The sequence below is a fragment of the Eumetopias jubatus genome, unplaced genomic scaffold (assembly GCF_037043125.1).
Source record: "Eumetopias jubatus isolate StellerSeaLion01/CBP00866 unplaced genomic scaffold, mEumJub1_p1.0 scaffold_11, whole genome shotgun sequence".
In the NCBI taxonomy this organism is placed as follows: Eukaryota; Metazoa; Chordata; class Mammalia; order Carnivora; family Otariidae; genus Eumetopias; species Eumetopias jubatus.
The window spans coordinates 86417560-86442969 of NW_028274817.1; the positions used below are offsets into that span (position 1 = coordinate 86417560).

The following is a 25410-nucleotide window of genomic DNA, read 5'->3' on the forward strand; positions in this document are numbered from 1 at the left end:
TCTTAAAAAAAAAAAAAAGTTTGAGTCTCAAGATGGTAGCAACAGCGGACAAAGGTGTGGAGTGTTTGGGGGGTACTCTTGAGCAGCAATGGGAAAGTATCTCTGGAGGGAAAACCTCTCCACTTGACCTAAGCAGTTAGCATCACCACTAAATAGATGCCAGAGGTAAAGCACTTCAGTCCCCAATGTCCTGGAGGGGAATAAAAAGGAAGTATGGAAGGATGAGATCACCCAAGCAGAGTAGGCCAAGGAAAAAAATAATCACGAGGGGGAAGTGGACAAGGGCATACACTGTGCCTGGGGTCTGGAGCTGGCTCAGGAGGCAGCAGATGTGGGGGCAGGCTGTGATGAGTGTCAGGCCGGGTTCAGGAATAGCTTGTGCTATTCCCAGTACCCAGGTTTGAATGAAGGAAGGAGGGGTCTATTTCCAAGTGGGAGAAAGAAGTTGGGCTTCTGGCTGGGTGAGGGAAGAGATATGAGTGGCATCCCCAGGCATCAGGTGGCCAGTCTGATTGGTGCTTTCAACTGTCTGGAGTGTTCCGTCAAGACCAAGGACAAGCATAGGCAGCCCTGCAGTCCTGTTGGGGGCCGGGGGGGGGGTGCCGTGCTGAGCCTGCTCTAACTAATCAACAACCCACAGCTGTCTCTCTTCTCAAAGGTAGGAGGCCTCGGGACAAGCAGACCAGGCCTGAGGGGGAGCAGGGTGGAGTGGGAAAGGGGCTTTTCCTCCACAGATATTCTTAGCCAAATATTTTAATTAAAAACTGCAAAGTCTACATAGTTACGGACATTCCTCAGTCCAACAGAGTTGTTTAGGCCCCCCCTGCAGCTGGGAAGTTGAACAAGGGCACCACAGGAATCAATGATGATAAAGACCTGTCCAGGGGCTCAGTGCTTTAAGCCAGATAGGAAGGCATCTGTCCCCCCACCGGCCAGGACATAAGCCATGCTGACCAAGCCCTGGCTGATGGGTCGCAGTTAGCTTTCTTCTTCACAGGAGGAACAAGGTTAGAGAGGTTACAGGACTTGCTCAAACACGACTACTACCTCTCAAACTCAACACGGCAGGGAGTTAGGAGCTGGAGCCGGACAGGGTGGAATTTGAATCCAGCTCAAATACAGTCACACGGACCCAGGTACCTGTGCCCTGTGCCTCCATCTCTTCCCAAGCGGGGAGGGTGGGAGGAAGAAGTGGCAATTCCCACCTTTTCTCTGCCCAGGCAACTGGCACAGCTAGGGTGGGGCTGAACCCTCTGGGCTACCACCTGAACCGACAGCTCCGGAAGTCCCTCCCTTCCCTGGAAGCACCAGGCCATGCCACATCTGGGTTAATAATTCTTTATTAGGATCCAGGTTCCAAACAAGGTAGAAAGCAGCGGCAAGAGGGGTGCGGGGCGGGGGGTGAGGAGGGAACACCAGGCATGGCTAGCTGGGCCACTGCCAGAGGCCCGGAGGGAGCCCTGGGCTGGAGGGGGGCGGGGCTGGGGCCAGCCTACTGCGTGTGGACGGGGGTCAGCGGATGGTGTATCGTACATAGGGGACCTCAACGTCCTCGCCACTCTCGTCGTTGCAGCACAGCTCAAGCACCAGCGCCCGCACGTGGCGGCCCAGCTTTCGCTTCGACACACGGCTCACGATCTCAGTCATCCTGGGGGGCGGGGGAGCAGAGGCTCAGGGAGGCAGGGGCAGAGGTGAAGGGCAGTGAACGGAGGTGGAACGGCTGCAAGTGGAGGCCCTCCGCCACCCTCCCCCCGCAACTCACGGCTGATCCAACCGTTCTTTGAGCTTGGCGGCCGGCATGAAGAAGGAGTAGAGCATGGACACACCCTGGGACAGCATGGTGATCTCCAACTTGTGCTCTGTCTGGGGGGGGGAGGGGGACAGCAGCGTCATGGGGGTGGATGGCCCAGCGAGCCCCGCCCGCACCCTGCCCGCAGGTGGGATGAGAGTGAGGGAGGGGGGTCTCACCTTAAAGTAGTCCAGGAACTGTTTGAGTGTCATCTCCTCGCCGTTAGGCTGCAGCCCCTGGACCTCAAAGCGATCCCACAACGTCCACTCCTGGTTATAGTACTGCGGGACAAGGAACGGGGCTGATGGGCTGGGGGCCACCACAGGGTCCGGCCCCGTCAGTCCCGTCCTCACCCGCCCACCACATGTTAGCTCAGGCTAACATGCTAAGTCAGATCACAAGCCCCTTTTGTCAAAAACGTGCGGCTTCCGTCGCACCTTGAGCACTGACACCCTTCAGTGACCGATGACCGACGTGGCCTAGTCGCTGGGGTCCTGCTCTGTTCTCATCTCCTACCGCCCCTCATCCTTTCCCTCACTCTGCTCTAGTGACTTATTCTTCCTCAAACATGCCAGGCATGCTCCTACCTCAGGACCCTTGGAGAGACTCATCCCTCTGCCTGGAATGCTCTCCCCCGCCAGGAGCCTGCGTGGTCTGCTTCCTCCCCTCCTCCAAGTCTGGGCTCACAGGTCATCTTTTCAGCAGGGCCTTTCCTGACCATCCCACATTTAAAGGCCCCAACCCAAGCCCTTGCCACCTGGTACTCAAGTCTTCCTTACCCTGCGCTCTTTTTTGGAGGTTCTAAAATAATTTATCCTGTTATTTATAGAATCTATTGCACAGGGGCGCCTGGGTGGCTCAGTTGGTTAAAGGACTGCCTTCGGCTCAGGTCATGATCCTGGAGTCCCGGGATCGAGTCCCGCATCGGGCTCCCTGCTCAGCGGGGAGTCTGCTTCTCCCTCTGACCCTCCCCCCCGTCTTATGTGCTCTCTCTCTCATTCTCTCTCTCAAATAAATAAATAAAATCTTAAACTAAAAAAAAAAAAAGAAAAAAGAATCTATTGCACAAGTACAATCCTAGCACCTCCAAGAGTATCTGGCACACAGATGCTCAGTAAATATTTGAAGCGAATCAATGAATGACGCAAGTAAAAGTATTTACCGTAATAAGCACCAGATACATGTTGGTTGCTATTCTTATGTTACTAATAATCTCCTGGAATGCAATTAAAAAATCCCATCTTTTCTGAGGGCTTCCACAGGCAGATTCAGACCAGTGCTTAGCACAAAACAGGGTCAGTGAATAAACGAATAATGTGTGCACAAAACAGGTAAGTAGGTGCATGCTGACAGAAACCCTCACCTGGTGACAGGCTCTGAAAGCAGACTAAAAGCGAGCTGCTCTACAGAGAAACATCCCACTCACAAACCCAGCGGCCCTGATGCAGGCCCTTACCTGGTGACGGGGTGCAGCAAGGGGTTCAGAGAAGGCAAAGAAGGGCAGGGCCAAGTTGAGGAAACCATTCTTGTAGGAGTCCAGCTGTCGGTGCCCATGCACCACTTTATACAACTCCAGACACACAAGACCAACCACAGCTGCTGTGGTCGTGGCAATGGCGGGGATGATCTTCCCTGCAATCAGCTTACTCTGTGAGGCAGGAAGGATCAAGACACGTGGTAGTTAAGGTAGAAGAGGCTCAGAGCCTACACTGAATGAATGGAACGTGGAAAACTCAAGCCGGGGGTGGGGGGGGGGAGTGGAATCAGGTCCAGACTCCCCTCACCTTGTGCCGGTCTGCAGGGGGAATGTCATAGTTCTCTGCCCGGAGGTTGGATGCAGCCACAATGAAATCCATATGGAAATTGCTGTCATCATCCTGTTAGTAGCAGGGGAAGGAGAAAGGGAAGGACGGGGAGATGATGAGAGGATCAGAGTCGGGGGAGGAAAAGGATTCCTGGCCCCTGGGGACACCAGTATCCTCCACTGCAATTACCCGCAGGGTTCTCTTAGATCACAAAGGCATGGCTGGGAACATCGATACGTTCAGGGCCATGTGGCAGGCCCATGATCCGATCCCCGTAAAGGCCTGCGGCTGCCTCCAGATCCCGACAGACCCATTCTGTCTACCCATCCCCCTCCCCTGCCTGCCCAGGGACCCGACCTAGCACCTTCTCAAAGTCGATGGGATACATCTTGAATCCAGGGAGCTTTTCTGGACTGGGCAGTGTGGCCTTGAGCTCCTCGAGACGGCTGTCATCTGCAGGAAGAAAAGGACACCCTGACCCTTTAGATCCCAGGCCAATGTCTGAGGTGGAAACGGGAGCCGGGGCAGGGGTGGGGGCAGGGAGGGCAAAAGATGTTCAGGTAGAGAACACTTGAAAGGGAAAGTTATCCTGGGAGAGAGGAGGCGCAAGGCGGAGAGGCAGAGCAGGACAAGAGAGCACAAACCTGAAGGAGACAGAACGGGGGCAGGTATGTGGAGAGGGAGCTCTCCAGAGACCCTAAGGAAAACGTCAGGAGGAAGTGAACATGGACAAATCCAGAGATCTGGCTGGGAGATCTGTAGATCTTGGGGAGAATGTTACAGAAAGAGGTGGGGAGACATGGAGAATACGGGGGGGGAGTGCGACAGGGGTATGAAAAAAATATACAGAGGGGATACTGCGGGGGGGGGAACGCAGACGTGGAGACAGAGGAAAGATACGGGGAGGGAAAAGAAGATATGAAGAGGGGAGAATGGGGGCATGAGACATGTAGATGTTACGTATCCCATATGCAATTTACATATATATCATTTATATACATTTTATGTATACCTTACGTACATCACACAGATCTCAGGGCACAGTTACGCAGCTATACGCATGTGTGTACATATGTACGTGAGGAGAAAAACAGGAAATACAGGGATGAAGCGAATGGAGATGTGGAAGGAGAGATGGGAAGAAACATACGGAGAGTAACATGAGGGGGTAGAGATTTGGGAAGGGAGATGGGGAGCCAACGGGGGAGATAACAGGAGAAGGGAGAAGACCGATGGAGAGGACGATGGGGAGCACGGAAGGTAATGCAGGGAGAGCCACATAGCTGCAGATGCTGGATCTAGTCTGCGGACGGGGAGAGGTACGGAGCGGAAGACAAAAATCCACAGACTGGGGGGTCAGCAAACTACAGCACTGAGCCCAGGTCAGCCCGCCAGCTGCTGGATCAATAAAATGTTACTGGAAAACAGCCACACACGTTCATTTACACATTGTATATGGCTGCTTTTATGCTTCCACCGCCACAGGTGATTAGCCGCAGACACTCTATGGCCTGCAAAGCCTGGGAGTCACTGTGTGGCCCCTCACCTAACATGCAGCATGAGCTGAAAGAAAGAGATGGAGAGAGATGCGGAGTTGGAGGGGAGAGACGTGGAGAGGAAGACAAGGAGGGAGTTCTGGGGAAAGATATATGGAGGGCAGTATTAAGGTGAAGCAGCATACAGAGGAACACAGGGGCCAGATGTCAAGGCAGAGAGACCACTGGTGGAGATCATAGCCCCCAGAGAAACATAAAAAAAAAGAAACAGAAGTTATTTTTTCCAAGGCAAACACACACAGAAGACCAGAGAGTGGGGAGGAGGAGTGAGGGAGACAATTTGCCCCAACCGACCGACCTTCTTCATACTTCAGGAGAAGGAAGGCTCAAAGGAAGGTGTGGGGAAGTCCCAGGCCTGGGGCAGCAGAGCAGAACCAGGGGCAGAGAACAGGTGGGGAGGCTGGCCTGGGCAGGGGACAAGGGGGGTGGTGACTCCTGGCCAAACACCCTCACCAACTGAGGCATTGGCGCTTTGCAGCTCCTGGTCAGAGACGTGGATCTTGACGCCAGACTTGGGAGTAAACTCGGGGACCTGCACAGACCGTAGGAGTGTGGCCACAGCATCTCGGTCCTGAGAGCCTGTCAGCCCATAGGTCTGGGCAAACAGGTTGGCGGCAGCCATCACGTAGTCCAGATGCAGGGGCTGGGGGAAGGCAGGGCCCAGGAGGGTGAGGACATCGGCTCTCGCCTGATGCGTCTCAGCCTCCTTCCCTCCCACCCACCCTCCACCTGACCCAAGGAGACCCCAAGGAAGAGACTTACATTGTTGACATCAAAGGTGAGCGGGTGTGGACAGCGTTTGGGCCCAGACCAGAACGGAGCTCCCGAGCTCGTGAGCTAAAGAAGTAAAGAGATTTTTGAGGGGCAGGACTTGAGGGCTCTCTAACAAGCCTAACTCCTGGCTGGGCACACACAGGGCCCTGGAGTCAGTCATGAAAGACCCAGACTGTAGGGTCCTGTAGATGGAAGTTCTGATGCCAGGCTGAACCAGGGACCTCGCTGAGCAAACAACTACCAATTCCTGGGCACTCGCTTTGTGCAAGATATGCAGCCATTTCACAAACTCTTACGGACTGCCAGGCATTGTACTAACTTACTATTAGTAAGTACCAATAAATCCTCACAAAACTCCCCGTGAGATAGATTACTATTATGTCTACTTCGCACGTGAGAAGACTGAAGTGCAGAGAAAGTTATGTGACTTGCCCAAGTGCAAATGGAGCTGGGAAGTGAACCCATACGGATTCTTGTGCTCTGGACTACAAAATTTCTCCCCCATAATCTGTACGGCCCTGGGAGTCTAGCAGGGCTCAGAGCACGCCACAGGCAAAGGAAACAGAAACACAAGTCTCCTGCTCGAAGGCAAGGCTACAGGAAAAACGGGTCAGACTTAAGCCGTCTTCTGAGAGCCCCATGCCCTGGGGTACAGGCCACAGCCAGACTCTTGATCGACTGGGAAGAGCATGTGGAGAGCCCACAGCAGGTTCCTATGTTGGAAAAACGCATTGCGCCAAACGGACCTGGCAAATGGGCATTACCTGGTCGGGAGGGAAGTTATGCAGCAGCTGCCGGATGTTGTTAGAGTACTGGGTGTGCCAGTGGTGGCAGGCCCAGCTCACGCAGTCGGCCCAGGTCTGTGGCCGCTGCAGCACCAGGCTGCGCTGCACGGCCTCCAGCACCTCCAGGGGTTGGGTGCCCGCCAGCCGCAGGGTCCGCTCCACAAACTTGGGGTCTCTATCAGGAATTGGAGGGGGTCAGAGGGGCAGGATTACACAGCGGCCCTAGGAGTGGGCTCCAGGGCCACCCCACTTTCTCCATGGAAAGCTAGTCCTGACCCCCGGCGATATGAGGCCCGAGCCTTCACTTGACTCATCTGCAAAGTGTGCCTGGTGCTGGGTGTCACTGGTGAGGAAAGCAGGCAGGATGCCTTGGCGGGCAGGCAGGGGATAGGCTGAAGGGGCACCTGGATACTTACGTGAGGTACTGGTTCACGTTTTCTGCCGGCTGCTTGAAGAGGCCTTCAAACTCATCCCGAGCCCACTGTAAGACACAGAGCAGATGGACGACATGGAGTGACGGTTGACAACTGGGGATTTGTCATTAGAGAGACCATCAGTGAATGCATCCAATCAGAAGAACACCGCTGCTTTGAGAAAAGGGAAGCCCTCTGTCACTGCTCCCCAACCGTCCCCACTCCCCCACCCTCCGGCGCCTCAATTTAAAACCCAATGAACGAGGGGCGCCTGGGTGGCTCAGGTGTTAAGCATCTGCCTTCAGCTCAGGTCATGATGCCAGGGTCCTGGGATCGAGCCCTGCATCAGGCTCCCTGCTTGGCAAGGAGCCTGCTTCTCCCTCTCCCACTCCCCCTGCTTGTGTTCCCTTTCTCCCTCTCTGTCAAATAAATAAATGAAATCTTTAAAAAACAAACAAAAAAACCCCCAATGAACTTGATCTGGGTGGTGGTTATACTAGCCTATGCGTGAAAAAAAAAAGATTCTTAAAGATCTGTGTGCCTTACTAGCGATGTTATATCTCGAATAAAAAAAATTTAGTTCTATTTTACCATAATTAAAAAAAAAAAAAATTCAGACCCAAACCAAAAATGATTGCCATACAGGCCCTGGCGCTGAGCAGCAAACAAGACAGACGCTCTGCACTCTGAAAATTCCCAAGGACAGTAAATGAATTCACTGGTGAGGGAGTTTGGAGGAGAGAGCATCTAGGTTCAATCCCCAGCTCTGCTACCTAGTATCTAGTTCGGGGACTTCAGAAACACACGGCAACACTTACCTTCACACCTTCCTTTCTAAAACAGATACTGTAACAGTAATGACTCTGTGGTGGGGTTGCAAAGAAAGAACGAGCAACTACGTATCTACTGAAACTTTCCTAAACCGGCCCCAGATACACAGTAAATGCCCAGTGCTTTCTGAACCCGCGAGGCCGACACTGCTATTAGCCCCATTTCACAGAGGAGGAGTCAGGCACGGAGCGCTGGAGTCTGAAATCACACACGGCCCAGTGAGAGAGCAGTGGGGACACAAATATGAACATGCCCACTCTGGAACTCCAGGCAGAAGGGAAAGTGGCCGAGGAAACCGGTTTTTCCCTATTTGGTTCTCACCCCCACACTCCTAACTAAACATTCTGAACAGTTTGTTCCCGAAGACAACAGGGTCATTCTCATAGCACAAGAGTTTTCCTCGGGCCGCCCTTGGGTTCTGGTTCGTGGCCCTGGGGCCAGCTGCCTAGGTGCGTTCACTTTGTAAAAAGTCAGCCTGATGATAGGCGCACTGGGCTGTACAATGTATGCACACGCATCACACAAACAGAATCATCCTGAGAAACAAGCAATAGCTGTGCACACCTGAAGAGGAACTAAGCATGAAAGGCCTAAATAACTGCAGGAGGTAATAAGAAATTACCATTAATTGTGTTCAGCATGAAAGTAGGCTCTTGGTTAGACAGCAGCAGTTCTCACCTGGGAGCGATTTTGCACCCCCCCCCCCCCCACCCAGGAGGGGAGGGGGACATTTGGCAACGTCTAGGAGACATTCTGAGTTGCTGCAACTGCAGAAAGCTAGTGGCATCTAGTGGGCAGAAGCCAGGGATGCTGCTAAGCACTGGACAGAGCAGAGGACGCCAGCCCCCACCGACAAAGAAATATCTGGCCCCAAATGTCAATAATGCCAAGGTCGAGAGACCCTGGTTATGCAGAGCGCACTTCCCTTGCAGAAGCATATTAGATTAAGGAGGTGTTATGATATCCACGATACATTTCAGTACAAAGAAGGAAAAACACAGCAATCTAAGAAGAAAATGTGTCAAAACATTAACAACTATTAAATCTAGGTGAGGAATGATATTTGAGTATTCATCATACCACTCTTTGTGTTTCTCTACATGTTGAAAACTTCTCAAAAGAAAAGAAAATGAATGAATCATTCTAGAAACCCAGGCTGTTGGATGAGAAGCGAGGGAGGAAGGTTTCAAGAGAAAGCACATCCTGAACTTTAGGCTTGTGACACCTGAGGGGGCCTAGTGGCCAAGAAGGTGCCTGCCCCCACCCCTCTCCCCCCAACAGCTGATCACCTGCAGGGTGTGCTCAATGGCGTTAGGGAAGTTCTTCAGAGTGCAGATGGGGATGGACTTCTCAGGCGGATCCTGGCTAGAGCTGTAGGACTCTGTCAGGAAGGGGATCACCACCTGCACGTTGCCCTTGGTGCCCAGTGTGCCAGACTCCAGCAGCGGCTTACGGTAGTACACACAGCGGCGGTCCATGTACATGCCTATTGGGGGGGTGGGGGGTGGGCAGACCGTGTGTGTGTCAGGAATGTCAATAGAGAATGTAAAGACAGACACCCCTAATACATACACATGCGTGCGTGCGCACACCACCTCTGCCCCTGACCTCCTCGCCCGCCTCCAAACTCACGGGCATCCACATTGTCGAGGGCATTGGCCACACCATCCAGGTTTTGGAAGAAATCGTCATCATAGACGCGCTCTGTGTCAGGGCCCACACGGTTCTGGTGGCTTGTCACCCGGATGTGCGGATTCATCTGACGCACAGCTGCAGCGGCCGTGTCAGACTTTAACTTCTAGGGGGACAAGGGCAGGATGGGAACACAGGGCTCAGCTCTTCATGCATTCACCCAACAAACTTCTATAGCGCGTCCTCCTAAACACGGATTTACTTAATGCCCGGGAAGAACCAGGTTCTGAGTTCAGAAGGCTCCTCAATTTAGCAGGAGACAGTGTTCGACAGCGCCACATGGCCAGGGCTGGGACAGAGGTGGCAGGGGCTCAAGGAAAGGAAGCAGTGAAGAAATGCAGATCAGAGGCAAGAGGCCAGCCACTCTGTTTCTATGCCTACCCAACATCTACTGTTCTTTCAGATAACAGCACCCAGAGCTGGGATCCATCCTCTCAAACAAACGATCCTTTCAAAGGCCAGGTCAGGTCACGTTCCTCCTCTGCTCAAAACTCTCCCCCTGGCTCCCCCTCTCCACAGTGGGGAAAAGGAGTTGGCCCCCACTTCCCCTAGCTCATCTCCTACCCCTCTCCCCACCATCAGGATCCTGGCCTGGAGCGCTCTGAACCCAGAAAAGGGGGGCTCTACTCCCTTCCACCCTCCAGGTCTGCAGAACCGAGCCCTTTCCTAACCACTATAACCAAAACTGCCAACCCATCTTCCGGGGGTGCCTGACTTCCCTTGGCTTGCTTTTGTTGTTTCCTTTGCGCAGCACTTATCAGCGTTAACTCCAAACCTCACACTTACACTGTGTTGCTTGCTTATGGTCTGCCCTCCCCACTCCAGCAGCTTTCTTTCCTCGCTGTATCCCAAGTGCCAAGAGCAGTGCCTAGGCCAGTGGCTACCTGGTTACCGAGTCAATGAATGGCGAGGGGAACAGATCCTGGGCAGGCACACATGGCACTGTCACCCACGGAAGGCTTCATAGCTCGAGCCGTGTACGGCCCAGGGTCCATCTGGCAGGGAAGAGTGAACCTAACACAAATGTCCTCCTAGGGAAGGCCTGCTGGCAAAGCTGGCCCTTGGTTGGCACCTGGGAACCTGGATTTCGGGAGGGTTCGCACCATGCCTTACCTGGTAAGGGTGGGTGGCTCCCCGTGCCTAGACTGCTTATGCAAAATACGGATTCTGCTGAACTCCTGCTTTCCTTCTGGGAGGCTGGAATTTGGGTACGTGCCCAGCAGAGGGTGCCTACGTGACCAGCCCATAGTAAAAGCCCTGGGCACTGAGTCTCTAATGAGCTTCCCCGGTTGGCAACATTTCACATGTGTTGCCACAACTTGCTACTGGGGGATTTAAGTGCATCCTGTGTGACTCCAGGGGGAGAGGAGTCTTGGGAGCTCACGCCTCGTCTCCCCCAGGCTTTGCCCCGGGCGCCTTTTCCCTTTGCTGATTGTGCTCTGCATCCTTTTGCTGTAAAAAAATCATGGCTGTGAATACGGCTATGAGCTCAGTCCTGTGAGTCCTCCTAGTCAATCATCGAACTTGGGGGTGATTTGGGGGACCCCCAACACACTGTCCCAACCAGCACTGATAAGAGGTCAAGGAAAAAAAAAAAAAAGAGAGATGAAAAATGGCAGATCCAACGCAAGGATACTCAAGAAACGTTTGCTGAATGAGTGAGGCAGAGAAGCTGAGACAAAGAGCTGAAGGAAAAAGGTGGAAAGGCCTCCCGCCTTTCCAGAAAGAATGGAAACAAAAGACAAAAGGAAAGCCAGAGGACAAAATCCCACCCCCTCTCCCCACCCCACTCACCGTGACGTCCCAGGGCCGGAACAGAAACTGCCGGTTCAGATTTGACTTCTCAATAGTGTCCATGTCGGTGACAACAATTTCTCCGCCCTCCCCACAGCCCAGCCCAATCATGGCGAAGTTCTTGAGCAGCTCACAGCCAATGGCTCCTGCACCCACCTAGGAGGCAGCCGAGAAGAGAGACAGAGGCTGGTTGGGGTAACACAGGTGACTGTGACGGTACGCATTATTCCTCACTCCCCCCCCGAAGACAGCAGGGGAGGCGAAGTGGGGCTAGTGCCACATCCTCAAGTCCCAGAACTCTAAGAAATAACCCAGAGCCATCTGAGGGAAGGCAGCACCGGGGGTGGGGGGGGGGGCACGACACAGAAGGACGCACCAGGCTTTCCCTTGAGATAAAGAAAGTGGCAAAAGGCACGCAACAGAGGTACCAGAACCGAAAGCCCTTCCCTCGGGAGGCAAGAGACTCCAGAAGAGGTGGCCAGAGGCCTGGGAGGTGCAGGTAGAGCGCCTCTAAGGGGATCACTCACTAGGAAGTACTTCTGCTTGCCCAACTTCTCTTGCAGGTCAGAGCCAAACACGGCCACCTGCCCATCATAACGGTTCTGGCGCTGAAGAGTGCGAAGGGAGGAGGGTCAGAGGGGGTCCCGCCAGAAATGCCCCCAACGATGTCTTCCCCGTGGGCCCCACTCGCATACCGGGTGGCACTTGTCCTCCGTGAGGGCCTCTTTGTCCTCCGGGAGACACTCCAGGGCATCAAAGTATAGCCACTGCATTATGGGCATAAACTTCCCAGAGCAGGCCTGGGGATTGGGGAGGAGAGAGGAAGCGGTCAGTGGTTAATTGGGACAGATGGACAGTAAGTGATGGAGTCGGGGAGGTGCCCGGCCCACCCCAACCCTGCCCTTCTCTACCCACACTGACCTTCATGACCTCCTGGGCAGCCAGGCCCCCAATGAAAGCGTTTACGGGTGCCAGGTCCCCAGCAGCCACATAGGCCAGCTTTCGGATGAGGTCCTCGTCCAGGTTGTCCTGCTGCACTGCCCGCAGGGCTCGCGCATTCATGGCCCGGGCTAAGGTCACCAGCTCTGTCGCATCTTCCTGGTGGGGCAGAAGAAACCAAGAAGGCACCTGTCACGCCACTGCGGGAAGAGGGATGGGGAGGGGAAGAGGGGCGGGAAGAGTAGACGCGTAGAGGAACAGTGGGCCTTCAGTGCCAAGGGCACCTGCCCCGGTTGGCCCACCCACTCACCCACCTCATTGCGGGGCCGAGGGGGCCGGCCATGCTGAGCACAGAACTGGTGTAGGGCCTGGAAGCCAATGTGCAGCTGGGCGGGCCGGGAATACTTGGCAAAGTCTGTCATCACGAAGTCAGGCTCTGCCAGTGAGGCCAGCAAGGATTTCTGTGGGGGACAGGGCATCAGAGCCTAGAAATGCCCAGAACCACCCCTGACCCCTCACTACCCACCACACTCACAAAGCTGATCTTCTTAGGTACTTTGACCTGACTGACAATGCCTCCACGGATGTAATCGGAGAAGTTGGAGGTGTCACAGATGCTAAAGGTGTAAGGACCTAGGTAGACAAGGAAAGGATCAGGCTACCTGCCCTCCCTAAAGCCCACAACACCCCCCGAGATAAGGGAAAAATCCATGGATTTTCAGGGAGCTTGGTCCTCAGGAGGCAAGACCCCCACCCCAGGTTCTACTTGGACATCAGAAACCATCTCCCCTCTGCCCAAGATCCAGGCTCAGAAGCCACGAGACCCTGTGCTCTTGGATCCAAGTCTACACTCAAAGACATTCTCTGCTCCCTGCCCACATCAGCTCAGACATGAGTGGATCCTCTGACCTCCTCTGTTCACACGCCAGAGACCTCTTCCCCGTCAGCGCAGATACCAGGGACCTATTCTCCTACGAACAGCTCAAACACGAGACAGCACCTCTACCCCAGGCCCACCAGCTCTGGCTAGACCCCGGGGGGGGGGGGGGTCTGTCTCTGATTCATCTCAGACACCCAGCATGTGTCTGTCTCCCCTCGCTCAGAGCCCTGGGTCATACCTCTTATCATCCCTGATTCCTCCACAGCCCTAGCTCACCCAAGACTTTGATCTCCATGGGCTGACTTCCGTTGAGTTCAACCATGCCCTGTACTTCTGAAAAGGAGACAAAGTCGCCATTCTCAAACCCATGTCGGGCCTCATCCAGGCAGGTGACCACACCGGGGTTGTCCTGATTATTAAAGGAGAAGTGAACCTCAGAGGCGGGTTCAGGGTACCAGGAGCAGACAGAAAGCCTGGGGCTGCCCACCCGCCTGCCAGGACCCCTGAGGCTGGTCTCCTCACCTTGGTGACCATAGAAACCATAGCACTGAGTGGCTGCTCCCCGTTGGAATCTGTGAGGATCATTTCCTCTCCAAAGTCACAGAAGAGCTGCCTGTAAAGGGAGGCAACAGGGCTGATGCCCCAGAGTCCCATGCTCACGGGGACCTGCGTGTCCCCTGAGATGCAGCGAATACTTGCTGAGCAAATTCAGCCCATCACTGTGGGGAATCACACAGCTCTCATGTCACGTGGGGAGAAGTGGACACACAGAATCCAAAACCCGAGTGGCTGAGGGGCAGGGCGGTGACAGCTCAGGGGTCTTGGTCTGGGCCTGGCAGGGGTCGGGGAACCAGGGTGGGGGCACTCACCCAAACAGGCCCCGCGTGTCTGCCACCACCAGCTTGATGCCACGGTTGTGACAGAACTCACCGACCCGCAGCTGGTCCTCCAGGGGGGTGTTGGTGAGGACCACCACCTGTGGAGAGGTGGAGGCTCAGGGCAAGGGCCCGGCACTGGGGCCAAGGGAAGAGAATAATGGAGGAAGACTGGTGCCTGGGGCTGGCAGGCGGGGGAAGGTGGGCTCAGAAGAGACTTTAAAGGTTTCAAAGTATTTACCGCAGTTCAGTAGATACTTCTACAAAGTATCTACTATGTATCAAATTCAGCCAGGGTAAGACCCAGAGAAAAGGGAAACGCGAATCCCTGCATTCCTGCATCAGGGCAGGCAAGGTAGCCGGCAAGGCAATGAGGCAGCCGGGAGCAGAGAGTGTGGAGAACAGGGAACTCATTTATGCACCAACACCCACTGCCACCCGCCTACAACCCTGCCTTGCCCCATGAGACACGGGAGTAAACCTCCCTCCGCAGCCCAAGTCTGAGCTCACTCCTACCACACCCACTCGCTCCCAATTCTCGAGATAGTGCCTGCTGAACCGGGTGCCTTGGGACTTCGCTCTCTGCCGGAATGCCCACCCTTCCCCGCCAGGGCCAGCTCCTCCAACTACCTCAGGCTCAGCGGCGGCGCCCTGGCCCACCGGGATGCCCCAGGGCAGAATCTCGGCCCCCCAGAGCTCCTCTTTCCGGCTCAGTTTTTATTCAACAAACAAGCAGACGGCCCTTAGTGCGTGCCAGCTGGTATCCCAAGCACTTAGCCCTCACAAAAACTCAATGAAGTAGGTACTACTACGGGTCCCAAGTCCATAAACAAGAACAAAATGAAGCAGAGGAGATCCAGTGGCCTGCCTGAGGACATCCTAGTAGAACTGGAGACCCACGCCAGGGCAGTCTGGCTCCTGCCTGCCACCACCACGCTCCGTGGGTCTGCCCATTCACAGCCCCACCCCCCCGAAAAGGCAGGTCCGGGGTCTAAATCCCACCTGCGTCCCCAACACGAAACCTGGCACAGAGGCTAGCCCATTTACCAGAGAACTAATGAACAAAGCAAAGATGGACTGGGAGAAGAGTGGGCAGGAGGCTGGGCGGTGCGCCCCCCCACCCCCACCCCCCCGCAAGGTACCTGAAAGCCACTAAGGAAGTCGTCAACCAGAGGCCCAGTGTAGGCACTGACAGGCACATAGCTGTTGAGCTCGGCGAGGCGGGGCTGGGAGACCTCAGCCCGGTTCTTACCAATGTCCTCCTCCCGCAGGTAGAACTGCAAAGGGGAACCAGGGAGGAAGGAAGTGGTGGCAGAGCCCGGAGGACTAGCACCTCTGCCAGGGAGAAGGGCTGCCAAGAAGTACCTGGGAGGAGAGGTCAGCCCACTGGGCAGTGCCCTGGTCATGCAGGGTGACAGCCTTGACCCCACCAAGGATGATGTTCTTGGCAATCTCCACGCCCAGGCCCCGCAGGCCTGACACCAGGACGCTCGAGGTCTGGAGCCGCTTCATGGCCTCATGGCCCAACACATACCTGCCAGGTTGGGGGGTGTTCCGGGTCAAGGTCTGGCCCTCCAGACCCTGTCCTCCCAGTGCCCCTCCCGCTGCTTGGCCCAACCTAGGCCCCACTTACAGCTGCCGGGAGTAAAGGCCCTCATCTATGTCTGCTTCACTGCCGTTCTTCGCCATTCCCTAGGAATAGAGGAGAAGAACAGGTTTGGGGAGATACAGAAGAGAGCGTGGACAGATGCACAGTGATACGGAAGGCTCTCCCACCCACCACTCCCACCACCCTGCCCACCAGGGTGCAGAAAGAAGACACTTACGTTGGTTGGCACCGAGGGCACTTCGGACAACACGGAGTGGGCAGGGGAACAGTTAGAACCCGGCTTTGGATCAGGCCCGGACACGCGACGTTTCTTGGACAGCGGCGAGCTGGACATCTGGAAGGGAAAAGGAGGGTCAGAGGTGAGCCTGGGGCATGTGAGCGCTGCAGCTGGTTAGTGGTGACTGTCGGGGGAAGGGAAGACTTAAGGGCTGGTATCTCCATTTTACGGAAGAGGAGGCAGGTACAGAGAGGTGAGGTGACTTGCCCAGGGTCACACAGCTGTCAGAGCTAAGATCTGAACCCAGGTGGTCTGGCTTGCAATCCATGCTGCTGACCACTAGGCCATTCGCCTTTCTCCCCAGCCCAGCATGAGGGAGAGACTCCAGTCCTGCAGGGTGAGAGGAGTGACATGAAGAATGTCCTTGTGGGAAAAGTCAGAGGAGGCTGTAGGCTCAGGTCAGACCTTGCCACTCCTTGACAGACCTCATTTAAGCCCTGTGGGCTCGGTTCCCTCACCTGTGCAACAGGGCTGACAGGGCCACTTACCTACCCCACGGAGTTGCTGAAGTGATGAAAGAGAGCCCAGACCACAGAGCCTGACACAGAGCGGGCAGGCAACAACAAGCAGCTGTTCTCCTCCCCCTTAACCCCGGTGACAGGGGCGCAGGAGGGAAACGCGGCTTAGGCTTCCGTCGGGGTGGCATGATGGCGGGAGACACCTTGCCAGAGACCCAGTCCCCAGAGGGGCCCAGGGAAGAGAGTTTTCCAAAGCCCACCGCACCCCTCCCCCCAGCTCTGGGAGGGGAAAGGCCCAGGCCAATGAAAGAGGTCACGGGGAGAGACAACACACACACTTCCCAAGCCCTGTCTGCACGTGGAGCCCCTTAAACAGGTTAACAATGGTGGATGAACATTTATCAGGAACCCTCCCTGTGCCAAATGTCACACTAAGTAAGCACTTTATGAGCCTTGCCTCACTTTGTCCTCAGGGCGTCTCTGTGAGATCTGGACTACTATCTATCAATAACATCCCCCAACTCACACCGGAGGAAAAAAAATTCACTCGGGGACATGTGGTGACTTGACCGAGGTTCCCACAAACACAGTGGCCAAGCGGGGCCCAGACCAGGATCTGCTGACCCTGAAGCCTAGGCTGCCGCCGCCTGGTATTATCACATTTCCTCCCCTCCATGCTCCTGACCCTGCAAGGCAGGGTTGAGCACCCTTGCCAGACAAATGAGAAAACCTGAGCTCATGAGGTCAAGTTAACCTGCCAAGCATCACATACTGGGTCCCAGAGTCAGAACAATAGACAGAGCCTGCTGTGGGAGTGAAATCTGTGTGTGACTGGATCCACATGGCGGAGACAACAGGACCCTCGACCATTTCCCCTCACCACCAATGCTCTCCTAAGCCACTGTCCTCCTACCCTGGGCCTTTTCTGACCCTCCCCCCCATATCACACTGAGCACCCCCAGTGTACCTAAGGTTCCATCTTGGCACCTGTCACACTCTGACACTAGGCAAGAAGACAGGAGCTCCCTCCCCATCATCTACCAAGAGCTCACTGCCCGTCAATCACAGGGTAAAGGGCTTTGTCCAATCCCAACAATGCCCACGAACGAGATAACCTCACGCCCACAACACAAGAAAGAAAAAAAAAAAGGCTCGGAGAACTCAGTCACTTGCCCACAGTCACGCAGCTGGTGCGGGCCTGTTTGCCAAATGCCTCCTGGGAGAACAGAGTCAGGATCAAGCTCAGGACCCAGCCCACAGGGCTAAGGGATGAAGTGTGAGGGAGGAGGACCCAGAAGGCAGGAGGCTGGCTAGGGCCCTGGAGCCAACCAACCTAATTACTGGGAATGCAGAGCACTAACCTAGACAAGAAAAAGTTGGTGAATTAGTGTGGAGACAAAAGCAAATCATAATTTTTCCATTTACTGACTCTGTGACCTGGGGAAGGGCTCTCATTTACTGAGCCCCATTTTCTCAAAAGGCAGGGACAAACAGAACTATCCTCAAGAAGCTGCCGAGGTTAAAAACAGTCAACTTCTGTGGTCAGAACTCAGCGACTTGAAGACCTAAGTAAGCTCCTCCCTGGACACCTGCAGTGGCCTCCATTACTTAGTTATCTCTTTGCTTTGTCACTGCTTTGCTCGTCTGGGACACACCATCTCGTTTACTTCCTAAATCAGAGATGACCCAGGGCCAGAGAGATCTTTAATATCTGCACTTTTTATCTCCACATTCCTGTTGCTGCCAGCAAGGGTCTAAGCAGGTTTTGGGTAACTGTTCCAGAAAAGATTTCAACTGCAGAGATTTGCAACAGCCCAGTCTCAAGGCAAGCAGGAGGATTCTAGGGCAGAAACCCCAGAGAGGAGCTAAAAATTCCCCCTACCCCCAGTACAAAATCGATACCCTTTCTCCCTTCAACATATGCTCAGGCCCCAATTAGGATGCATATACTATCCGTTCTTCAGCAAAGCTGAAATGGGGCTTAGAGAGTTTCAGAACTTGCCTGAGGTCTCCACACTGGTGATTTTGAAGCCTGAGCATTCTCTACCACCCAAACCAGAGAAGAAGGTTTGAGGCAGGAATCCTGGAGCAGGTTTGAGAGGGGGCAGGCCCAGGGTCAGGTTATCGAGATGGAGAAGCTAGGGCACAGGATGCTGGGGCCTGTCAAGCCTCCTGGGAGGGATTAACTGAGAAGTCCCTGGGAACATAAGAGAGGAGTCAGGAGGTAGTTGTTTGAGCCCATGGAGGCTCAGAGGGAGATGGAAAAGGGGGTTAGAAGTCATGGGAGGCGGGCAGGGGAGGGCCAGGCCAGATTGTTAAGACTCATATCTGGGTCTTTGGAAAGGATCTTTGAGGGAAAGGCCAGGAAATTGCACTACAGGCCCCCTGAGGGTGCAAGGAGGTAGGAGGACAGTAGCTGGGCCCCATGGAAGCTACACAGGGAATGGGTGGGGGATTCTGGGGCCCAAGGAGGCTGCAGGAAGATGCTGGGGTCTAGGGGGAGGTGTGCTCTCCATCAGGAGGATGCTGGGGCTCTAGGGGTCTCTGCAGATGGATGCTGTTGGCACAGAAAAACCTTTTGACCAAAAATAACAGGGACCTGTGGGGAGACAGGTGTCTCTGACATCGATGTCAAGAGTCCCAAGAGGCTATCTATGAAGGTGAATGCTGAGTCCTAGGGTAGGGTTGGGGAGGGATTTCTAATGGAGCACAAAGGCCTTGTGTCGATCTCTGATTCGTACATGCTAGGTACAGCAGCTGCTCTAACAGAGTGGAAAGGGGAGGCTGAGCCCAGACAGTTCTGGCCCTAAAAAGTTCAGTAAGCAGATACTGGCTAGGTCTCCAAGTAGGATTGGGTTTCTCTGACCAATTATGTGGAATCCATGGAGGCTCTGAGAGTATATGCTGAAGAGGTTTTCTACTCTGACTGAAGACAACTAGGCCTGTTGGAAGAAGGGACATCTGACAATGATGCTGGGGTCTTACGAACCTGAAGGCCTCTAACTGATGCTGGGGACCTTGAAAGACTCTGAGGACAGATTCTCAGGCCTGATGTGAGGTTAAGGGATCTGTGAGAGAAGCTGAAACCCCGGATGGCTTTTGAAGGCAGATGTTGAGTGAAGGGTGGGGTTTGAGGTGAGTCTGATGGAGGGAGCTGGAAGGCAACAGGGTCTGCAAGGGCAGGTGCTGGCCGGGGGAATCTGTGGTGGAGAATTATGTATCCAAACAGTTCCGCCCTGGTATTTGGTCCTTCGGGAGGCTCTGAGGGAACATCCTGGGAGTTAGGGAGTGTGTGATCAGGGAGCTGCTGAGGCCCACAAGAGGCAGTCTCCAAAGAGAATACTGAGACCATGGAAAAGGGCATTCCCTCAAAGTAGAGGAAGTCTCTAAAAGCGGATGCTAGAAACGAAAGGAGTCTCTAAGGGTAAATGTTGAAGAGAACCTCTGATTAGAAATGCTGGGCCCAGAGGGCTTTCTGATGGAAGATGCTAGGGCCAGGTTGGGGTTGGAAATGTGGCGAACCGGTCTCTGACATGGAGGACAGGCCCAAATCGTCTTTCACAGGGTCTAGTTTCCTTGGAGGCTCTAAGGGCAGATAACGCCTGTGTGAGTTGGGGGAGGAGGCAGAGCGATCTGAAGGAAGCTGCTAGAGAAGACTTAGAGAAATGAAGGCCCTCCCGGGGGTCTAGCCCCTCTTGGAAGCTGTGAGAGCCAATACTGAAGGACTAGGAGGGCCTGAAAGAAGACTCTGGGGGTAGGGTTTTAATGGCATACATTGGTGGGAGGCTTCGACCGGGAATGTCAATCCCGTAAGTCTCTGTTGGCGACTGAGAGGCGTTCTGAGTTGCGATACAAGGTTCAGGACAGGGTCCCGGTCCCTGACTAGGAATACTGGCCCTGAGTCTCCAAAGCCAGATCCACGGTGGGGGGAGAGGGGGGCGGGGGGATCTGACCCCAAGGTCAGACTTCGGAGCGCGAGGGCTGGTCCAGGATGGGAAATGTCGACCCCGCCCCAAGATCTGTCCCCCTCCCTCCTCCCCACGGATCCCTAGCATCCGAGTCACCACCGCCCATCCCGACATCAGCCTGGCCCAGCGCCGACCCAGGTTCATCCAATGCTTCCCGAAACCCCTGCCCCGGCCAAGGCGCTGAGAAAGGCCGTTTGTTACCAATGCCGGTTCCCCGGGTCGCGCCGCCGCCAACTCCTCTAGGAGCCGAAGCCAAGCCCGGCCGCCACCCTCCTCCTTCTCCTCCTCCTCCTCCCCGCCGCCTGGGCCGCCTAGAATCGCCGCCGCCTGGGCCGCCTTCTCCTCCCCCAGCCGTAGTGGCAGTGCTCGTTCCAGCCACCTCCTTCACCTCCGCCGCCGACACAAGATGGCGGCCGCAGAGCCTGAGGCCGGAACAAAACCTTGAGCCCCACCCCCCAGGAGCCCGGATGCAGGCAGGCCGCGCCCATTCATGAATCATGTATAAATGTTCCCGGCCCGCTGTAACTCATTCGAAGAGGAAGAGCGCCACCTGGTGGCGAAGGTGGCCACAACTAGGAAAACAAGTTAGAAAAAAAAACCCAAAAAACCATAGAAGCCACGACCCATGGAACGTGAATAATGAATACATTGTTGCAGCCAGGCTGACAAGGAAACTAAGAAACGACCTCAAGGCTACATTTCCTGATCATGAATTATGCATGAGGCCGGGTGGTTGGTGGACTAACTCCCGGCAACCAAAAAGCCAATGTTAAAACATGGCAGCCACGCCCCGTTGCTCATGAATAAATAATGATCTTATAGCAGCCCGGAAGCCAAGGAGACCAAGGCCACATCTTATCATGAATAATGCATGAGGCCCGGTGGGCTGGAACAAAAGGTACGGGTCCGCCTATTGCTTCATCTAATACCCTGTAAGCAGGGAAAAAGGGCTACCACAGGGAAAACACACTCCCCCGGCTCATAAATAATGAATGATGATGCTGCAGCAGCTCAACCTGGAAACTCAGAGAGGTCAAGAAAGGTCCCACCTAGTTACTTATGAATTATGTATGAGGCTGGATGGACAGAAACACTCAAGACAGCCCTGCCCAGCTAGTAGAGATTATAGTACTCCAGCCAAGGCAACACAGCCACGCCTTCCTGTTCATGAATAATGAAAGCCGATGCTGCAGAGCCACAGGGGAAACCCAGGGGGAAGTGTAGCTGCCTTCTCCCCACCCCTGACTAACATCAGGGCTGCCTTGGTCCAACCGAATCTAGACTAATATGCCTTTGGCAGGTGCTTCAGTTTCCACAACTGTAAAATGGGGATAGTAATAGAACCCATTTACCTCATGAAGGCAAAATGTGCTATTATGAAAATCAGAGAATACGGATTAAGGTGTGAGCTAGCAGTGCTGACACAGGGCGATGTTAAATTTAAGTATTATATATTAACATAAAAGAACTATGTAAATATATATTTATATTAATATAAAATTAGTTATGGGTGAGGGTATACTCAGCCACTAGAGAAACCCCCAACTTGGGGCATTATTTAAAAAACAATGTCTTGACCAGGCAATGAAATCTTATTCAGGACTAAAAAGAAAAACCAACCAACAAACAAAATGCCTTGAGACAACCAACTGCCTGGAAGGACAATGGAAAACAGAATGCTAAGGCCACCAGTGTCCACTGAATAGGTAGGATAGAGGACCAGGTCACCAGAGATACAACTGTATACCAAAGCCTCAGGCTCACAATAAGCGCCCAATACATTTCTCTCAAATAACAACAGATCATGTTAACAGATCGCATATTATGGTGATGTGTCCTTTCCATGCATTGTGCCACTGATCTCAGGAATGCAGAGCAGGAAACCGGTTCCTTCCTGGCCTTCAGGTCTTAGTTCAAAGGTGACCTCCTTAGAGAGTTCTTGAACCCTCACAAAAATCATTTCCACCCACCGGTGACTAGCTGTGTGACCTGGGGCCAGACACTTCACTTCTCTGGGCCACTGTTTCCCCACCCATAAAATGAGAACAATAGTAACCTACCTTGTGATGGAGTTTAAATGAGTAAATGGGCAGAAAGGGCTTAGAACAGTGCCATGCACAAGTGCTATATGACTAAAACTAGTAGTAGTACAGGCCATTAAAGTGGTGGTGGTGGGCGGGGGGAGGGGGGGAGGGAGACATTATGGCATTTGATTAAGACTACAGACTCCGGAACTAGATTGACCAGGTTTGAATCCTGGCTCAGCCACTCAACTGACTGTGAGTAACTAACTTTAGGCAAATTACTTAGCTTCCCGGTGTCCCAGTTTCCTCATCTATAAAATGGGATAATAACAACCTATCTCCTAGGATTGTTGTGGGGATTAAATGGGCTAATAAAGTGTGAAATGAGTGTAAACTCATCTGATTATCATTATGCCCATACCCATTGTCAGGCTCATGGAAAGATTTGCCAAAGATCACACAGCTGGCAAGGATCGATGGGATTTGAATCTAGAGCCTGTGTTGATAATCTGGAGTTACTGGGCCATAAGGAATGAACAATGTAGGAGGCCTCCTCCCTTCGCTAGATTTAAGGCTTAAATCCTGGAACCTGTAAGGGAAAGCTAACAGCGGGTCATGCAGATGAAACCGTAAAAGCTACGCCCCTCACGAATTATGCACAATTACGCCCCTAGAAAAGCCACAGAAAACTCGGGGCGCTATTCACCTTTCCGATTAATCAGTGAGTTGTAGTTTGCCCGGCGGACTGCAGGACTCGCCTTCAGCACACCCCTCCAGCACGCTGATCCGCCCCCTCGTGAATAATTCACAAGCCGATACTTCCTGCGGACCAGGTGCGAAAGAGGCAAAAATGGGCTTCCTCAACGGCTCCACCTCCTCATGAATAATGAAAAAGCCGCGGCCAACGAAGGCCCGGTAGCACGCTGTCCCCTCGGGAAGAGCCTAGCACACTGGGTTCCAGCGTCCCTTCCACAGCCTGGCCTGGGGGTCCCTCTTCCTAAAACTGTGTTGGCTCCGACCTGTCCAGTCGCCTCGCCCCGCGTACCCAAGCGCGGGGGGACCTCATCATAGAACCAGAGGTCACAAAGGCCATAGATACATCCACAATGCCACGTCGGTCCCGAACGTTCCCACTGTCACAGGACCTTTCGTGAAACAAGCTGTCCCCAAATGCCGCCTTGACTTCAGGAACCTCAAACTTCGCCTCTCCCTTTGGGGAGTACCCCCAAATCCTGCCTCATGGACAGAGAACTCATACACGGACCTTAAGGGTCTCCTCAAACATCCCCCTAAACCCTGCCTCCGAGGGGTATACAAATCCTGCCTCCCAGTGATACTCCCTAAAACAGACTCAAAATCCCATCCCGGTGTCCCCAAATGCCACTTCCTAAGGGACTCCTCGAAAACAGCCACCCCGAAACGCCACCCCGGGCCCGGAGCTCCAAATGCGCCCATTAGGGGGTCCCCCAAATTGAGCCCCCTCCCCCGGATGCTGCCTAGGGTTTGGGGGCACCGTGCTCCAGCTCACCCCCTGCGCCGGGCGGAAGCCTCGCCTTCCTGCTGGAGATGAGCCGAAGCCACGGGGCAACGGAAGAGCAAACCAGCTCCGTCGTACAAGAGCCAGAGTTTGCGCGGAGCTCGGAAGCGCGGGGCCTTGAAGGGCCCCCGGTTTGGGATGTACCACAGATGCTTAGTTAAAGGGGCGGCCGCCCTTGCTCCCGCGCCGTCGGCGCCCGTGTCAGACCCAGACAACCCTATGGGTTGTGGTACTTCCCGAGCGCGCGAGGCATGCTGGGGGTGGTAGTCCTGTCTGGTGCCCGGTGCCCGGTGCACGTGGTGGGCTACAGCGCCCAGAGTATGGGAAAATGTAAACCTGGGCTGTGGAATTCCGGGATCTGTGCTCTGGAGGCGGGGGGGGGGAGGGAACGGGAAAAGGGAGTGGAACGTGGGGTACCACCAGATGTAAAGGCACACCCATCCTACAGATGGGAAGGCAGTCAAAGGAGTTCATTCATTTGACATTTATGGAGTTCAAGCTGTGGGCCAGGCACTAGGGATTCTTTGCTTGCCCTCACGGAGCAGACGTTCTAGCGAGAGAGATAGACCATAAATACAGGAAATGAGTAAAAATTAGTTTCTCATACAAATATTTATTATGATAGATGACTGTGTAAGTTATATGTAACAAAATATACATATAAATACATAGTTGACAAAACATGATAGCTAGTGTCAATATGTAAATAATTTACATTGTATATAGTAAATGTCTTAAATACATTGTATTCTATATTCATTCTATATTCATATATTCATAATATATACTTAAATATATATGTAAATGCGTGTTGTATAGATGTATGTGACAACTGCCAAGTGCTATGGAGAGAAATAGAACAAGATAAGGGGAAATCTCTGGGGTCAGGTTGCATTTTTCGTGTGATCAAAGGCGGCCTCGCTGAGGTGATGTTTGAGCACCTTATCCCAAATTCTATATCCTCTATCCTGTCAACAACCTCCAAATTTATTCATTTGAAAAGGATTTCTTGGGTGCCCACTAAGTGCAGAGCACTGGGAACACAGCAAAGAACATATGAAGGAGACTGCACATGGGGAAAAGCATTCCGGACAGAGGGATCATCGGGTGCAAAGCCTTGAGGTTGTAAGTTCCTGTCTGAGGAAGAGTGCAGAGATCTGTGTAGTCAGAGAGGAGTGCGGAAGGGAGAACACTGGTGATGAGCTCCGAGGCCGGGTCAAGGAGGGTATTGTAAGCCAGGCTGAGATGTTTGGGTTTTGTTCTAAGATCCGTGGGGAGCCGTGAAAGGATTTTAAGCGGAGGTGTCACATTATATAAATTATGTTTCAGTGTAAACCAGCTGGCTGCTCTGGGTGGAGAGAGAACAAACTGTAAGGGGAAAGATGGGAGCAGAAAGGCCACTGC

At 53.8% G+C, this 25410-nt stretch overlaps 1 protein-coding gene across 3 annotated transcripts; it reads right to left on the reverse strand.

Moving 5' to 3' along the window:
* Positions 1 to 1324: 1324 nt before the first annotated feature.
* UBA1 (ubiquitin like modifier activating enzyme 1) lies at positions 1325 to 24098 on the reverse strand. 3 transcript variants are annotated; one of them, XM_028113358.2, is made up of 27 exons: positions 20647 to 20864; positions 16227 to 16349; positions 15960 to 16076; positions 15767 to 15825; positions 15499 to 15667; positions 15276 to 15410; positions 14128 to 14234; positions 13781 to 13871; positions 13535 to 13667; positions 12914 to 13011; positions 12693 to 12839; positions 12361 to 12537; positions 12135 to 12239; positions 11967 to 12047; positions 11440 to 11595; positions 9586 to 9751; positions 9243 to 9439; positions 7126 to 7190; positions 6689 to 6884; positions 5913 to 5987; positions 5604 to 5793; positions 3959 to 4047; positions 3574 to 3666; positions 3246 to 3437; positions 1969 to 2070; positions 1763 to 1863; positions 1325 to 1648 (listed from the first exon to the last, which is right to left on the reverse strand). In XM_028113358.2, exons 3-27 carry the CDS (start codon positions 16074 to 16076, stop codon positions 1513 to 1515), a joined length of 3177 nt encoding a protein of 1058 aa, XP_027969159.1. In that variant the 5' UTR covers positions 16227 to 16349; positions 20647 to 20864; the 3' UTR covers positions 1325 to 1512. The 3 variants fall into 3 exon arrangements, with proteins under 3 accessions (XP_027969159.1, XP_027969160.1, XP_027969158.1); XM_028113359.2 differs by lacking the exons at positions 16227 to 16349; positions 20647 to 20864 and adding an exon at positions 23998 to 24098; XM_028113357.2 differs by lacking the exon at positions 16227 to 16349.
* Between the last annotated feature and the right edge of the window lie 1312 nt (positions 24099 to 25410).